Genomic DNA, 16916 nt, shown 5'->3' on the forward strand with positions numbered 1-16916 from the left:
TCTGCATCTTAAATGTCAGCTTCCCCCCTCCCTCTCACCCCTCCTTCGGCGAGTGGAGAAGGAGCTCGCGTGGGTGTAGGAGTTTCACATCGTTATATATGGTAGAATTAGGTGTTGGCAAGAATTATCGTCGTTGAGCCTTGGCAAGGAGCAGAGAGATGAGATGGGGTCACTGGTGGGAATGGCTAAAGGGATCCTGGTTGCCTGTACCAGTGCAGGGTTGGATTCAGGCTGCCCATGCCCTGTTATTTTCCATTAAATTATTTTTTTCCACTAAATATAAGGCTTTAAAGAGAAGTCCCTGTACTGGGCACCTGCTCCTGCCATCCCCCAGCACGATCATCCCATGGGGAAGCAGGACGGATAAAGGGTAAAACCATCCCAGGAGGAGACGAGCAGTGTGACGGCTGCGGGATGGGGTCCCTGGAGAGATGACCTGGGAGGGGATGGATGCTCCTATTTTCTAACTGATTTTAAAAGGAGCTGCTAAAAAAGAGCTTTTTCCAAAAAAAAAAAAAAAAGACAAAAAAAAACAGCGACGCAAAAACCCAAAGCCCCAGCTGGCGACGCTGATATTTCCTCCTCGGCTGGCACCGAATCCACGCTGATGAAGATCTCGAGGTATCCCCAGAGCCGCCCTTTAGAGATAACTCATCTCGGGGCCCCCACCACCCACGCGGAGAGGAGAGATTTCCTGGCGCGTGGGTGGCTCGCTTTTTCTGCTGCAGAAAACCCAAGTTTACTCACTTTTCGCCCTTTGCTGTTGTGTCGTGCCTCGGTGGCAAGCCGGGGCCCCCCGCTGGGGTCGGGGGCTTGCTCTCTCCCAGCTCCTCCGTGGCTTGCTGGTGGCATCTCAGCACCCAGTATCCCTGGCCAAGCCCTTGCTGCCACCAATATCTCCCTATCATTGCTCGGCAGGGGCCAAATTTCTTAATCGTAGCCGCTAAGACATTAAAAAAACCCAACTTTGAGGTTGTTAAAAGTTGCAAGCACCTTGATAATTAGTTAGACACACGCTAATGAAGCAGGTTCCCATACAGGTGAGGCATTAATGTCACCCAAAGGCGACATCACCCTAAGGCAACGTCACTCAGCCCCATTGGGGACCACAACCAACTTCACCCGACTTGAAAGGTCCGTTAACTGGGTAAAAAATTACCCAGGGCCAGCAAAGAATCCATGGGACAACCCCAGGGGATGCCCCAGCCCCGGCCCAGGGACCACTCGGGTTACAATGGGACCCTTCTCAGCAGAAGAGGCTGCTGCTGCTGAGGGACCGTCCCTGGGTCCGTCACCACGTCACCATCACCGCTGCGGAGGGATGAAGAAAAATGATGTTGTGCATAGGGATGGTCTGGACTCAATGACCCTTACGGGTCCTTTCCAACTCCAGATGTTCTACAACTTTATGAAACTTTTAAATATATGTACGTATATGTTCATATTATTCGAAGAAACCAACCCTATTTATACGTGTATAACCTTTGCGTGTCCACAGCAGCCCCTCAGGACACGGAGCAAGCTGGTGGAGGAGTAAAGGCTCCATTTTGGTTTGTTTTTCCTAAATTCAGGGGCTTGATGCTCACCCGGGACGTGGAGGACCCAGGTGTGGTCCCTGCCCAGCGCAGGGGATGTAGACCCGAGGCACGGGCAAGGCGATGCCTGACAGCCTCCAGAGTCACCCTTTGGGTGGGAGAGGGGTCGAGGCGAGCAGAGTTCTGGTGATTTTCAGTGCTGGTGATGTCACCTGCAGGTGCCCGAGCCCGGTGGCAGCTCGGCGCACGTCCCGCGGCTGCTCTCCCCACATCTGTGCCCAGCTGCCCGCTCCGGCGCCGGCTGCTGCAACCCACGTGTGCCACCCACTCGCCCCGCTCCGCCGAGCAGCCCGGCCATACCGGAGCCCCTCCAGCCCTCCTTCCCATCCCCAGCCAGGAAAACCTCTTCCTCCTCCTCTTCCTCCTCTCTCTTCTCCCCCACCCTTGGCGGTGCCGGCGGTGCTCGGCAGAGCGCGCGGCGCCGCGCCGCCGTAAAGGTCAGGCTCCAAACCCGGCTCAGCGCCTCGTGCTTAAGGCATGTGGCTCAAACCTGATTTTATCTGCCGGCGCCGAGCGAAACAAGGTGTACGGCAACGGCGGCGGCTTGGAGAAGGCGTCATTTTTTTCCGTTGCTTGTTGTGGAATTTGAGAACGGGTTTGGTGAGCAGCTGCTTGTCGGCGGGGAGGGGGTTTCTTTGCGATACCGGGGGGGTTTTTCAGCCAGCTGGGGCTGTGCCCGCAGCGTCAGCGCTCCTTCCTCCCCAGCCAGGCACCATCTCCTTTCCTCCATCCCTCCTTCCCGCACGCTTCCCGCTGGCAGGGACAGCGCGGAGGGCGGGCTGGCTGGGAGACGCAGCCGGCCAGCGCTGGGGGACTGGGATGCTGCTCCAGCACGAGGTCCCCACCGTCCTCATTATTCCTCCCTCTCCACCTCCCCTCTGATTTCTCCCATCCGGTTTCCACGCGGGAGACAAGGAAAGTGCCCTACGGCTGGTGGCATCTCTGCCGCACGGATGCCGGCGGGTCCAAGGGGAGCTTTGCTAATTGGCCATTAGCGCGTGCCGGTGCCGCGGGATGAGGGCTGGGATGTGGCATCCCTGACCCTGCATTCCCAAGGGGCTGCGGGACGGATGTGAGAGGAAGTTTGCCAACTCCATCTCTGTCCGTCCGCGTGCCGCCGCGGATTGCCGAAAACGAGATGACCTTTGGGACGTGGCTTTGGCGCAAATACCTCTGAGATGGTTCATAACAATAGGAACGAGGATGAAGTCGAAACGGATTTGTTCCAGGAGGCTGGTGCCGTGATTCACAGGGGGAAAAAAAATGTGCTGGGAGAAAAGAGGGGGTGAAGCCGGCGGCTCTCGCGGCCCTCCGAAAACCGAAGGCGCCGAAATCGCCGGCGTTAAATTTAGGTGTTTGAAAGGACAGTGTGTTCTCGCCCGGCGCTTTCCCCATCACCTTTCTGCTCACATGAGCCACCCACACAGAAACCAAAATGAACGAGGAGGAGAAAACAGACGCAGCATCTGCCAGCCGGCCCCGTGCCCCCCGCAGCCCCGGTGCCTCTGTGGGCCACCCCCCGCCCCGTGCTTTGCCCCCCTGCCACGGGCCCCCCCAGGATGCTCCACGGACCCCCACGGAGCGGCAAAGGCTCAGGGGGCTCCGGATGTGAAGGGAAGTGCCCGGGAAGCAGGTGGTCCCTCGAGCCTTTCCCTCCTGCTGCTGGTCCATGCCTGCAAATTTTTCCCTAATGAGTTTTCCTAATGAATTTCCCAAATTATTTTTTTCCTGCACCAACACCCACGGGTCCATTTCCTTCGCATCCCATCGGAGCGGCACAGAGGGGATGGGAACACAGCCATTGGCGTTGGGGCAGCTGCCGGGAGGGCAACCCGGGATGCTCCGGCAGCGGGCAAGGTCAGAGTGTCGGACCGTCCTGGGCCGATTTGGGGCTGACCGAGGGAATTTCAGCTGTGGGACCGCCGGCACGGGATGGGTTCCAAGCCCAGTGGAAGCTTTTGGGAGCCGGGGCAAGCAGTGGCGCGGTGGCGGCGGCAGGGCAGGGGAGCCCGGCCTCGGCTGATAACGGCACACCCTCGCCACGGCAGCTGCGGGACGAGATGTCCCCGTGCCCCGGCGCTTGTTTTCATCTCCCCGAGAAAATTCCCTCCCGCCAACCACACCAGCCACCCCCCCGGAGTCAGCGGAAGCGTCGGGCATTTTTCCTAAAGGTGTTTATTGGCTTGGGTGGGAGGACGCAGGGTGGGATGAAGGCTGTGCCAGGTCCTTCCTCGCTGCGCCGTGGCAGCTCTTCATCCTCTGGCTGGTGATGAAGCTGCTCAAATGATGTACCGGCTCCCACCCCCGCGCCATGCCGGGATGCCCCGGCGTGCTCCCCCCGCACCGTTCCCCTGCCTTTATTTGGGGCCCCATCCCATGCCATCCCCCAGCAGGATGGGATCCGCAGGCGATGGAGCCGCGTGGCCCTCGCTCACCTCTCCGTGCCAAAAAACCAACCCCGTGCCGCAGCACTAGCCGAGGAGCCCCCAGCAGCTCCCAGCTTTGCCCAGGCTCCCCCCAGCATGGGGCGTGGGGGCCACGCGGGCATCCCTGGGTGCCAGCGGGACGCACGGCCGCACTCCCCGGCACGGCGCCGGGGCCGGAGGAAGTTGCGGTCGGCAGCGCCCGGCTGCCAGGGCACAGGTTGGGGTTAGTCACCACAAAATAATATTGTGATTGTTCATGCAAAACGTATCGTAACTGAGGCTGCCGAGGTTTTTTTTTTCTCTTTTTTCTGTTTTTGGTTTGTTGTTTTTTTTTCATTTCCACCGTGAAATCGCGTGCCGCCGGGCGTCACCGATCGCCGGGGCCGCCGCTGGGCTGGCACCCGCTCCGCCACACCGGCACCACGCGGCAGCCGCCGCGCACCCACGGCGAGGTGGGCCGCGGGGGGATGTGCGTACGTGCGTGTGTGCACACGTGCGTGTGTGCACGGGGTGCGGTGGGAGGGGGGTGCGGAGCGGGGTGCGAGCCGGCGGCGGACGGAGCGGGTGTTGGCGGGGTGCGAGGGGGTGCTCTTATGGGGCGGTGCGGGCGTGCGTGGGGCAGCGTGTGTGCAAGGGGTGTGCAATGTGTGTGTGTACGTGGAGGACGCGGATGTAAGGGGTGTGCGCAGTGCGTGGGGTGTGTAAAGTGCGGTGGGTGTGCGACGAGGTGTGCGTAGGGGTGTGTAAGGGGTGTGTGCAGAGCGAGTGTCTGTGTAAGGGGTGCGCACGTGGTGTGTGTAAGGGTGTGAGTGCACAGTGCAAGGGGGGGTGTAAAGGTGTGAGTGCACAGGGGGATTGTGTAAGTGTGCAAGAGGGGTGTGTAAAGGCGTGAGTGCACAGTGCAAGGGGGTTGTGTAAAGGTGTGAGTGCACAGTGCAAGGGGGTGTGTGTAAAGGTGTGAGTGCACAGGGGGATTGTGTAAGTGTGCATGAGGGGTGTGTAAAGGTGTGAGTGCACAGTGTAAGGGGTGTTGTGTAAAGGAGTGAGTGCACAGTGTAAGGGGGGGTGTAAAGGCGTGAGTGCACAGTGCAAGGGGGGTTGTGTAAAGGCGTGAGTGCACAGTGCACGGGGTGTGTAAAGGTGTGAGTGCACAGTGCAAGGGGGGTTGTGTAAAGTGTGAGTGCACAGTGCAAGGGAGTTGTGCAAAGATGGAAGTGCACAGTGCAAGGGGTGTGTAAAGGCGTGAGTGCACAGTGCAAGGGGGTGTGTGTAAAGGTGTGAGTGCACAGGGGGATTGTGTAAGTGTGCATGAGGGCTGTGTAAAGGCGTGAGTGCACAGTGCAAGGGGGTTGTGTAAAGGTGTGAGTGCACAGTGCAAGGGGGGGTGTAAAGGTGTGAGTGCACAAGGGGTGTGTAAAGATGTGAGTGCACAGGGGGATTGTGTAAGTGTGCAAGAGTGGTGTGTAAAGGCATGAGTGCACAGTGCAAGGGGGTTGTGTAAAGGCGTGAGTGCACAGTGCAAGGGGGGTGTAAAGGTGTGAGTGCACAGGGGGATTGTGTAAGTGTGCATGAGGGGTGTGTAAAGGCGTGAGTGCACAGTGCAAGGGGTGTGTAAAGGCGTGAGTGCACAGTGCAAGGGGGGTGTAAAGGTGTGAGTGCACAGTGCAAGGGGGTGTGTGTAAAGTCACAGTGCAAGGGGTGTGTAAAGGCGTGAGTGCACAGTGCAAGGGGGGTGTAAAGGTGTGAGTGCACAGTGCTGGGGGGGTGTGTAAAGGTGTGAGTGCACAGGGGGATTGTGTAAGTGTGCAAGAGGGGTGTGTAAAGGTGTGAGTGCACAGTGCAAGGGGGGGTGTAAAGGTGTGAGTGCACGAGGGGTGTGTAAAGGTGTGAGTGCACAGGGGGATTGTGTAAGTGTGCATGAGGGGTGTGTAAAGGTGTGAGTGCACAGTGCAAGGGGGGTGTAAAGGTGTGAGTGCACAGTGCTGGGGGGGTGTGTAAAGGTGTGAGTGCACAGGGGGATTGTGTAAGTGTGCATGAGGGGTGTGTAAAGGCGTGAGTGCACAGTGCAAGGGGGGTTGTGTAAAGTGTGAGTGCACAGTGCAAGGGAGTTGTGCAAAGATGGAAGTGCACAGTGCAAGGGGTGTGTAAAGGCGTGAGTGCACAGTGCAAGGGGGGTGTAAAGGTGTGAGTGCACAGGGGGATTGTGTAAGTGTGCATGAGGGCTGTGTAAAGGCGTGAGTGCACAGTGCTGGGGGGGTGTGTAAAGGTGTGAGTGCACAGGGGGATTGTGTAAGTGTGCAAGAGGGGTGTGTAAAGGCGTGAGTGCACAGTGCAAGGGGGGGTGTAAAGGCGTGAGTGCACAGGGGGATTGTGTAAGTGTGCATGAGGGGTGTGCAAAGGCGCGAGCGCGCAGCGCGCGGCGGGGACGCGCACAGTGCAAAGTGTGTGTGTGTGTGTGTTTGGGGGGGGGGGGGTGGGGGGGTGCGTGCGCCCCGGTGCGCGCGCGCGCAGCTCACGCGGCCCCTCCGCGTCCCGCACCTCGCGCTGCCGCGCGGCGCCGTCGGAGGGCAGCGGCGGCGCGCGCGCGCGGGGCGGGGCGGGGCGGGGCGGGGCGGGGCGGCGCGCGGCGCTGTAAACACGGGGCGGGGCGATGGGGGGGCGGGGCGATGGGGGGGGGCGGGGCCGGGGCCGCGCACACCCGCCGCCAGCCCGCGGCCGGGCGCCCCGCTCCGCCGCAGCCGGCGGGGAGCACCGTGAGCGGGGAACGGGGGAGAGGCGGGAGGAGGAGGAGGAGGATGAGGATGATGAGGAGGAGGAGGAGGGAGAGGGGCGGGGGAGGCGAGGCGGGAGGCGGCGGCGGCGGCGGGACGGCGGCGGGGGGCGGCGCGGAGCGGAGCTGCCGCCTCAGCACTTTCGGCAGAACAATGGGGCCGGGCGGGGGGGGCGGGAGGGGCCGGGACGGGGCCGGCCGCGGCGGCGGCGGCGGCTGCTGCGCTCCGCCTCGGTTCGCGCCGCTGCTCGCCGCCTCACGCCGCCCCGCTCCGCCCGCAGGCAGCCCCGATGGCCAAGCAGCCTCCCGAGGTGAAGGCGCAACGCGACGGCGAGGGCGGGCGGCTGCCGCCGGCGGCGGCGGCGGCGGAGGGGCCGGGCCCGGCAGCGCAGCTGCGCCCCGGCGCTCCCGCCGCCCTGCCCGGTTCCTCCGCTGCCGCCGCTACGGCGGCGCCTCCGCCGCGGGGGCCGCCCGCCAGCCCCGGCCCCTTCGCCACCCGCTCGCCCCTCTTCATCTTCGTGCGGCGGTCGCCGCTGCTGCCGCGCTCCTCCAGCGGGTACTTCTCCTTCGACACCGAGCGCAGCCCCGCGCCGCTCAGCTGCGACAAGGCCACGCAGACCCCCAGCCCGCCCTGCCAGGCCCTCAGCCACTGCCTCAGCGCCATGGGTAAGGTTGGGGGGGGGGGGTGGGACACGGGGCGGGGGGGGCTGCGCCCGTCGGAGCGCCCGAAACCGGCCCGCCGCGCTCCCATCATCATCCTCTTCATCCCCCGCCCGGCAGCAGCGCCTTCCGCTCCTCACCCGCTTCGGTGTTTTCCCTTGAATTGCAGCTTTCCGTAGGGATGCACCTGCGGCGGCACCTCCCGCGTCCCGCCGTCGCGTTTCGGGGATGCGGTGGGGCACCGCGCTGCCCGAGCGCCCGCCGTACCGGCGGTGTGGGGTTTTGGCACGCTGGCCCGGCCCGCCGAGCAAACGTGCTGCTGGGGAGCACCCGCTCATCCAGCGCTCCGCCGCTTTTTTTTTTTTTTTATTATTATTATTTTTATTCTTTTCCGGGATGGGTCAGTCCCTGCCTGCGGGAGGAGGGGACAAAGTTGTTTAATCCGGCTTCCCAGTCCCGGCTGCCTTCCCGCTGCCGCCCAGTAAGTGACTTCTCACTCGTGGGTTTTGTTTTTGCTTTTTTTTCCTCTCCCGTTTCTTTCTCAGCGAAAGCGTGACACCACGAAAGCGTGACACGAAAGCGTGACACCACGAAAGCGTGACGCGCGCGGCGTCGCGGGCGCTCGGGTCGCCCGACTCCCGCTCGTTTGGGCGGAACGCGGAGTTGGCGCTCGGAAGCGGCGCGGTGGCGGACGGGCGCGTGTTTACGCGCCGTTTGCCAGGTGAGGCCGGGCCGGGAGCCTCCTCCGGCGGTCGGGAGAACCAGCTGGAGCCATCCGCCGTGCCCTTCCCTTCTTCCCATTAATTCCCCTTAATTGGAGGAAACCTTTTAATTTCCACCAGGCAAAACCAGGGGAAGGTGGGAGCGAGGCAGGTAGCGCTCCTCGCAGGATAACAAACACCGACTCCGAGCTTGGCGTGAGCAAAACATCTTTTTTTTTGTTGTTTTTTTTTTGTTGTTGTTGTGTTTTTTTTTCCCTGCCTGGTTCATGGCTGTGGTTACAGCTGCAGAGGGCTCGCTGTCATATGCCCTTAGGAAAGATTTTCTGACATTATTGCAATAATTACGGCTTAGCACGAGTTTCACAACGGCGCGGAGCGCCGGCGCACGTGGCGGTGCCGGAGTTCCTCGCGGGGAGAGCCGCAGCCAGCGTTTCGGCAGCGAGTCACTCTTTTTTTTTTTTTTTTTCTTTTTTGTCACGCCAGGAAGAAATCAAAGTTGTCGTTTTGTTTTTTTCCCTCCCCCCCCCCGATATTTCTGAGCTGCTTTTTCATCGCTGTGCAAAAAAACTGTGGAAATGCTGGTTTTCCCGGAGCCTTTGTTCCGTTATTGTTGCCAGGGGCATCGTCTTAAACAACTATAAGCAAATGGAAAATATTCCAGCTGTTTCAGTGGGACCCTTGGCTACTCTCAGGCACGACTAAGCCGGGAGCACGGAGCTGTTTTATCCCCAGCCAGGGGCTGCAGCTCCCTTTGGGAAGGGGCCGTGGGTTCGCCCTGCGCACCTCTTCCTCGGTCCCCTCGCCTTGGCAGCGTCCCGCCGGATGCGTGCCGTTAAGTTTTTCCGCACGGAAACGGGTCAGTCCCTCTGCAAGGAAGCAAAGAGTAAGATTTTTGTTGTTGTTGTGGGTTTTTGCGCTGATTTTTATCTTGTAAGGCGCTGATGGAGCGCTTACACTTCTCTAGGTAGTGTAAGCAAGTAGCCTTTAATAATAATAATAATAATAATAATAAACAGGGATTTCCTGGGAGCAGGAGCAGCGTATGTGCAATGGGTGCTCTCAGCCTCTCCCGTGGGCAGCGGTGGAGGGTTCCAAGGCTGGTGGAGCAAACCAAACTCATGCTCTGCCCTGCAGCTGCCTCTTCTGCATCCCATAAAACCTTCCCCAAAGCTTTCAGCGGTGACGGCCCAAATAATAATTAAGTGCTGGAAGTGCCCCTGCCAGGTGGAAAAAAGGTGGAGGTGATCCTGGAGGATTATTGGAGGCCTTCGGTTGCGTGAGCGAAAGCTGGTTGCTGGAGGAATAGTTGTTCTGGCACGGGAGGTGGCCGGCAGCGATGCTCCGGGCTCTGCAGCCGACTGCCTCCGGAGCCAGTGGGGTTTTTTTTTGGGGGGGAAATGAGAATAAAGCAGCAAGGGGATGTTCTTGGATGGGAAGTGGTGCAGCGCTGGCTTGGTGTAGCCGGGAAGGTGGTTTTGGGGGTGAGCAGGAGTGGAACAGGGATCAGTTCATGCATGGGGATGGTGTGCTGCGGGAGCGCTCCCCGTAAAGTCACCCGAGACAAGAAGCCCACCCTTTGGTGGGATCGTGTGGATCTTGTGAGTATTTCCAGTCTTTGGCTCTTAGTGGGAGCTGGTTGTTCCGTTTGGTTGGGTTTTTTTGTCCAAAAGACGTGGGATTTCGGGGTTTGCACATGAGTTTTTGGGATGTGTTTGGAGCAGGCGCGTGCAAGTGCTCTGTAAATGAGTTTTCCCGGTGTTTTCCTGCGCTGTGGGAGAGGGGGAGAAGCCCTGTGAACCTCTCCTCGCCGGTGAAGGAGATTCTGCGGGGAATTTAAGGGGGGAAACCTTGAGCTGGGAAGCCGGCGGGGTCGTTCCCATCGCTCTCGTTTCGGAGCTGCTGCCGTTTGCTCCGCGAGCTTTGCGCGTGGTCGCGCCGAAGCCGTTCTCCGAGGTTTTCTCCAGGAGGTTTGGATGCCCAAGCCCAGGAGGTGGAGATGAAATTCGGGGTTGAGTTGGTTTTGGGTTTTTTTTGCCTCTAAGTGGAGACCACAGTGGCATCACCACACTGGTCCCCAGCTGGAGCATCCCGTGGGCTCAAGCGGGATGTGGACGTCCCGGGGGTGCCTCTGGGTTTGTCCCGGGCCCCGCAGCAGCCGTCCCGCTGCCGTCAGCTCGCGGTATGACTTGGGGGGGGCCCCCGAAAGAGGCTCTGACGGGTTTTGGGGCCAGTTATGACTGGACCCTTTTGATGCCTCTGTTCGGCAGCGCCACAGAAAGTCCTTTCTGAAAACCTCAGCCCGATTTCGCTCTCAGCCGCCAACCCCGACCTGCATCTCTCGAGCGGATGCGATGCCAGGGCAGAGGGAGAGGATGGAGAAGGGGAAAAGGATGGAGAGGGAGTGGTGCCTCTCCCCCTCTCAGCGTCTTCTGCATCCCTGGGTCGCTTCGCATCTTTTTGTCCCTTCTTTTTTTATTTTTTTTTTTTTTTTTTTTTTTTGTCCTAGCTGAGCTTTCGCCGGGAAAGGCAGCCCCAGGATGGGCTCCGGTGACGGCGGTGGGATCTCGGGACGGTCGCCCCGCCCCGGCCAAAATCCTGTTTGCGTTCCCGGCGTGCCGGGGTGGAGTATCGCGAGGGCTGCGCCGCGTTTCATTCACCAGCGAGGAAAATAAATACGTCGGGGCCGTCCCGGGCAGGCGGCGGGTTCTACTCCTGCGCTACTACAGCGTGAAAACAAAACAGATCCCCGAGCCAAGCAGCGCTAGTTTGGCTCCGAAATACATTTTCCAGTCAGGTCGGAGCCAGGCTTTTATTTTTTTTTTTTTCTTCATTTTTTTTTTTTCACTGCACCACTAATCCTTTGAATATTTCGAGATTGGAAGCTATTTCTGTTCCCTTGTGATTCCTTCTAAGCGGTCGTGCCAAAAGGCTCCACTTTGTTTTGTGCAGTGGTTTGTTGGGGTTTTTTTCTGGGTTGTGTGGGATTGGTTGGTTTTGGTTGGTTTTTGTTTGTTTGTTTGTTATTTTTTTTTTTTTTTTTCCCCCTTAAGGCTGTGATTCTTACTTGGATCCTGCGCTTGGGTTTGTGGCGGGGGGAAGAGGTGGTGCAGGTAGCGTTACGGGGTCCTGCCCTGCTCCTTCCTCCCCCAACTGTTTGGGGATTGCTCAGAGGCTTTAATGTTTAATAACTTCTTAAAACGGAGACTAAAATAGCTGCATATGGTGCAGTGTAACTGAGGCATTAGCTCTTTTTTTTTTTTCCTTTATCTTGCATCGGGTTTATTTTCTGCCAAAGCTTGGGAAGATGCTGCCTGAGAGGTGAGCATCCCGCTTCCCTCCTCCAGACAGAGATCCTGGGGTTTGCTGGAAGCCTGGTTTCTCGGCGGACAAACCCGATTGCTGCTTCCTTCCTTCTCAGTACGACAAAACCCATCGTTTTTCCCTGTCCTCCTTGAGCGCTTCAGAACTGTTTTGGGGGAAAAAATGTGAGAATTCGATTCAACAATCCAAACAGGGGTGTTTTAAGGTTAGAGAAGAAGTTGCTGCTGTGCCTGCAAGAAAAGGAAATTATTTAGGAAGAGGAGGAAGAGAAGGTTTTGCTAAGGAAAGAAATCGGAGAGTGGCATCTTGGTGTTCCTCCCTACTTAAGAGGGGAGCGGTGCTTGCGTGGGCCAGAGGAGATGCTCCTGAGGGAAGCCTATAATAAAAAAAATAAAGGAATAAAATCCTAATAGTAATAATATAAAAAGAATAGGGAATAAAAGCTTCTCCTGGGATGCACACCTGATGTGACAAGTCCCGCTTGCACTGCGTACCGCCTGCAGGTGCCAGGGTCTGCACACCTCGTTTAAAAAATAGTGGTAATAATAATAAAAAAAAAAAAAAACCAAACAGTAGCAGCCCACTGACTCTTGCTGAGTTTAGCAGAGCATTTATTTAATTTTTTTTTTTTTATGTCGTTCATCCCGTTTTGTTCCCCGCAGCTTCCCGCTGGCGGTCCCGCTCGCCCGCCGAAGACATCCAGCCCGAAATCTGGATCGCGCAGGAGCTGCGGCGCATCGGCGACGAGTTCAATGCCTCCTATTGTCCACGAAGGGTAACTTCCCTCCTCTTACTTTCCATTTCTTTACGCGCGGCCTCCGAAAGGGGGAAAAAGCTTAATCATCTCTGGAGACCGGTTCTGCGGTGAGCGTTTCGTTCGCTCAGATGTCGGGGAGGCTGAGCAGGGGCGCGCTGCCGGCGCCGGCCGCTGCTGCACAGTCATTAAACCAATTAAAAAACAACAACAAAAAAAAAAACAAAAAAAAACCCCAACCTTTAAACAGAGACTCGAGGGTTTCGGGTACGAAGTTCGCCGGGAGCTTTCGTGGCACCCGGGGCCGGTAAAGCGCGTCGCCGGGATTGGGATCGGGCTGGACAAAAATGAGGGAGAAAGTGCTAAAAGTTTAGGGGCGAGGAAGGTTTGCGGGTGTTGGGGTGGCATCCCAACTTCGGAAGCAGCATCCGGGCGCTGGTGTTTTTAGGGAGATGGGCAAGGAGTGAACGCAGCTGGTTTCTGGGCTCGGCTCCCAAATCCCTGCTGCTGGGGATGGTGTGCGTGGAAGTGTAGTTGCAATTCCGGAACAGGGATGGACTTGGTCTGAGAACTGATTTTTCTTACGGAGAATCCGCCAGAGCTGTTTTGAAACCCGTGTGTTTGTAAGGCTCTGAACTCCCTCACCTTCGAGTGTCGCAACAAAAAAAAGGTGGCACTAGTACCAAAAAAAAAAAAAAAGCCCCAACCAAAAACCAAAACAACCCAAAACCCAACCCCAGAACGAACCAGCCCAGAGAGATGAAGTAACTGGTTTTTGGAAGAGCGGCGTTGGCCGGTAACGCGCCCGCCTGACGTTATCGCCGGCTGCGTGTCCGTACACGTGGCGTCTGGTCCGTCCGCTCCACCGTGGGAAGAGGAGTCAGGAGCACGTCAGGTAGTGGTGGCGGTGACGAAACCTGCCCGGCTCCGGATCCGTCCTCCCCGGCTCCCGAGTCGCTCCCGGGGTCTCTTTGGCGGATGCCCGTGGCAGGGGCTCTCCCCCAAAACGGGGGCCAGGCTGCCGCGCTCCGGCTCCTTCCGCACCCCGTCTCCGCGTCGCCTTGCCGGAGGCTCCTCCGTGCTCCGGCGTTCCCAACCTGCGACAAACCGGAGACCAGCTGGGTTTTGTCCGGAATGCCGAACATCCATCTTCCGACCTCCTCCATCCAGGCTGATCCCTCGCCACGCGGAACACGATGCTTTTTTTTTTTATGTGTAAAGGAATTTTTTTCGGTGAGCGGGAACATCTTCCCCACGTTATCCGAGAGGGCACGGATTGAACGGCAGGATGGGATGGGATGGGATGGGATGGGATGGGATGGGTGGGCCACCTCCCGCGTGGCACACCGGCCCTGCCACCGGCGGGGGTTCGAAATGGGGAACTGAGAGCTGTGCCAGCACAGCGCTCGCCGGGCAGGTCGGAGCGGTCGGACGGGTTGGCGCGGTGCGTCCCACGCGCCGCCGGCCCCAGGGACCGGCTCCCGGGCAGGACGGCAGGGGATCGGGCAACTCGCCGTCCAGCCCCTCCGTGCCTGGGCAAAGCTCGCGGGTTCGGTGAGCGGAGCCGACCCGAGACCCTCCGGGCACGGAGACGGGCTCCGTGCCAAGGCTTTTGCCGGCAGAGCGGGCATGGCTTGGGCGCCGTTGCGTGCCACGAGCTTTGCTGCCCGTGCCCGAGCTGCCTGCGGAGGTGGAAAGTGTCTTCTTTCAACTCCCTTTTTTTTTTTTTTTTTTTATACCTGTTTATAACGAAAACCTAATTTTGGCGTTTCTTTTGCATCCTCCTCTAAACCCGTTGGGTTGGTTTTTTGGTTGTTTTGGGTTTTTTTCTTTACTTTCTGCTGCGTTGGTGGTTGACCAGTGCAGTGGGCTTAGCTTCGTGCTGGGGGGAGCAGCTGTGGGTGGGTAAAGCCCTCTTGTTTGGGGACCCGGTGCCCCGGGGGTGCCCCAGGGTGGGAGACGCGGTCGGCTGTGGTGACCAGCCGGGGGATGCTGGAGCATCGTCTCCCGGTGGTGCTGTGCCACGTTACCCCCGGTGCTGGGGAGGGCCGTTTGCACATCGGTGTAAGCAGCATCATTTCTCTCTCCGGGGCACGCACGGGCAGGATTGTACGGCACTAAATGTAGCCGAATTTTTTTTTTTTAATTTTAATTTTTATTTTTTTCTTTTTTTCTTCTTTTATTTTTTTAATTTTTCTTTTTTATTTTTTCTTTTATTTTTCTTTTTTTATTTTTCTTTTTTATTTTTTCTTTTTCTTTTTTATTTTTTCTTTTCTTTTTCTTTTTTCTTTTTCTTTTTTCTTTTCTTTCTTTTCTTTTTCCTTCTTTTTCTTTTTCCTTCTTTTTCTTTTTCCTTCTTTTTCTTTTTCCTTCTTTTTCTTTTTCCTTCTTTTCTTTTTCCTCTTTTTCTTTTTCCTTCTTTTTCTTTTTCCTTCTTTTTCTTTTTCCTTCTTTTTCTTTTTCCTTCTTTTTCTTTTTCCTTCTTTTTCTTTTTCCTTCTTTTTCTTTTTCCTTCTTTTTCTTTTTCCTTCTTTTTCTTTTTCCTTCTTTTTCTTTTTCCTTCTTTTTCTTTTTCCTTCTTTTTCTTTTTCCTTCTTTTTCTTTTTCCTTCTTTTTCTTTTTCCTTCTTTTTCTTTTTCCTTCTTTTTCTTTTTCCTTCTTTTTCTTTTCCTTCTTTTTCTTTTTCCTTCTTTTTCTTTTTCCTTCTTTTTCTTTTTCCTTCTTTTTCTTTTTCCTTCTTTTTCTTTTTCCTTCTTTTTCTTTTTCCTTCTTTTTCTTTTTCCTTCTTTTTCTTTTTCCTTCTTTTTCTTTTTCCTTCTTTTTCTTTTTCCTTCTTTTTCTTTTTCCTTCTTTTTCTTTTTCCTTCTTTTTCTTTTTCCTTCTTTTTCTTTTTCCTTCTTTTTCTTTTTCCTTCTTTTTCTTTTTCCTTCTTTTTCTTTTTCCTTCTTTTTCTTTTTCCTTCTTTTTTACATTTCTCTTTTTTTTTTTTTCATTTTTTCCTCTCAACCTTCCCACCCCATCACGCACCTCCCGTGCCCACTCGCAGGTGACGTCCCCGTTGAGCGGCGCCGCGGCGGCCACCATCGGGGCAAACGTGGCTGGGAGGGGGCAGCTCCGACCCTTTGAGTATTATAAAACTTTTTATTGAAGGAAAACAGGAAAGATCACGGGGTTCGACGCCACGCGAGGGGTTCATAGCTCAGAGGCTTCACGCTGGAAAATAAAGTTGTGTTTTTTCCTCTTCCCCACACCCCCCCCCCCGCCCCCCTTCCTCTTTCCTTGCAGGGTTTCTTGGATAACCAGGCAGGAAACCCCCAGGTCGTCATTCTGCGCCTGCTGCGTTACATCATCCGCCTCATCTGGAGGATGCAGTGAGCGCCGGGCGCGTCGCGGGGCACCGGGACCTGTTCCCGCAGTCGGAAAGCCTGGGGAGGACGGACGGACGGATGGATGGACAGCTGGACACGGGACTCCCCACCCTGCCTCTCCCCCAGGACGCGTGGCGGGGGCCGTCGGATCACGCCGACCTGCTGGGACTCTCCGATGGAGGATTTTATCCGAGAGTGGTGTTTACTGCGTTTCTCTCAACTCTTTTACTCTTTTCTTTTTAAAATTTTTTTAAAATATTTGTTTGTTTCCCCAAGAGTCTCAGAGGAAATACTCAACGGCAATGGAGTCTTTTTTTTTTTTTTCTTTTTTTATTTTTATTTTTGTCATCATTTCTGGAAAACTGTCGGCTTATCCAGGATAAACCCTGCGGCGGGGAAAAGGAAAACCGGAAGCAGCCGATGGGCTTTGCCTCGAGACTCCCGGAGCTCTCACCTCCCCCAAACCCCCTCCGAAAAGGACGGCAGCGACGGAAGGAGGAGGGTGGAGGGATCTAAATCAGCACTTCTTTTACCTGTAAATACCTGACGCTCCCCCAGACTCACCTGTTTGCATCATGCAAATAGCCTATTTCCTGCTGACTGATTTTAATTTTTTTAAAAAACATTATATATAATTAATTTTTTTTTTTTTTATTTGACACTCTGAATTTCAAGACTGAGCTGTCAGACTCCCACGGTCCAAAATATCACAACCAACCAAACGGGGAAAAAAAAAAAAAAACAAAACAATCCACCAGGTTGCCTTTTTCTAGAAAAATCTATAAAATGTGTGAAAACATTACTTATTGCCTAATATTATATATAATATATAATGTTGGCGACGGAGTGATGCAGCAATAAAAGGTTCTTGGGGGCAGGTGAAAACAGTTCCCAGCTCACGGCAGCTTTGCACCCGGAGGCGACGGCTCCTGCGGCGGATCTTCAGGAACTTTTCGGTCGTGGCTTGGACCTTCGCTCTCCAACCCAGGAGGGTTTTTAAGGCGCTGGATTTTTTATTTTTTTTTTTTTTTTCCCCCCCCTGGGATCCTCTCCATGTTCGGCCAGGACAGTCTGGAGCAGGGGGATGAGCGAGATGGGTGGCGTGAAGCGCCTCGGATGCTGGTGCGCTGGGATGCAGCTGGAAGAGGTGCTGGAGATGCCGACCTGGTGCCAATCCACCTGGGGTACGTGCGTGGTCTCCGCTCCCACGTCTTCTCCCGAACTCACCCACCTTCCCTCTGGGAAGACCCAACTGGATGCTCAATGCCATCCCGGGGCATCTCCCACCCGGAGACCCCGC

General features: G+C 56.2%; 1 protein-coding gene across 1 annotated transcript; it reads left to right on the plus strand.

Moving 5' to 3' along the window:
* Positions 1 to 7066: 7066 nt before the first annotated feature.
* BCL2L11 (BCL2 like 11) lies at positions 7067 to 15672 on the plus strand. The gene is made up of 3 exons (XM_086631157.1): positions 7067 to 7457; positions 12157 to 12269; positions 15534 to 15672. The coding sequence occupies exons 1-3, from the start codon at positions 7082 to 7084 to the stop codon at positions 15621 to 15623; spliced, it is 579 nt and encodes a 192-aa protein (XP_086487283.1). The 5' UTR covers positions 7067 to 7081; the 3' UTR covers positions 15624 to 15672.
* The last annotated feature ends 1244 nt before the right edge of the window (positions 15673 to 16916 follow it).

This window comes from Tauraco erythrolophus, chromosome 2 (assembly GCF_009769465.1).
Source record: "Tauraco erythrolophus isolate bTauEry1 chromosome 2, bTauEry1.pri, whole genome shotgun sequence".
NCBI lineage: Eukaryota > Metazoa > Chordata > Aves > Musophagiformes > Musophagidae > Tauraco > Tauraco erythrolophus.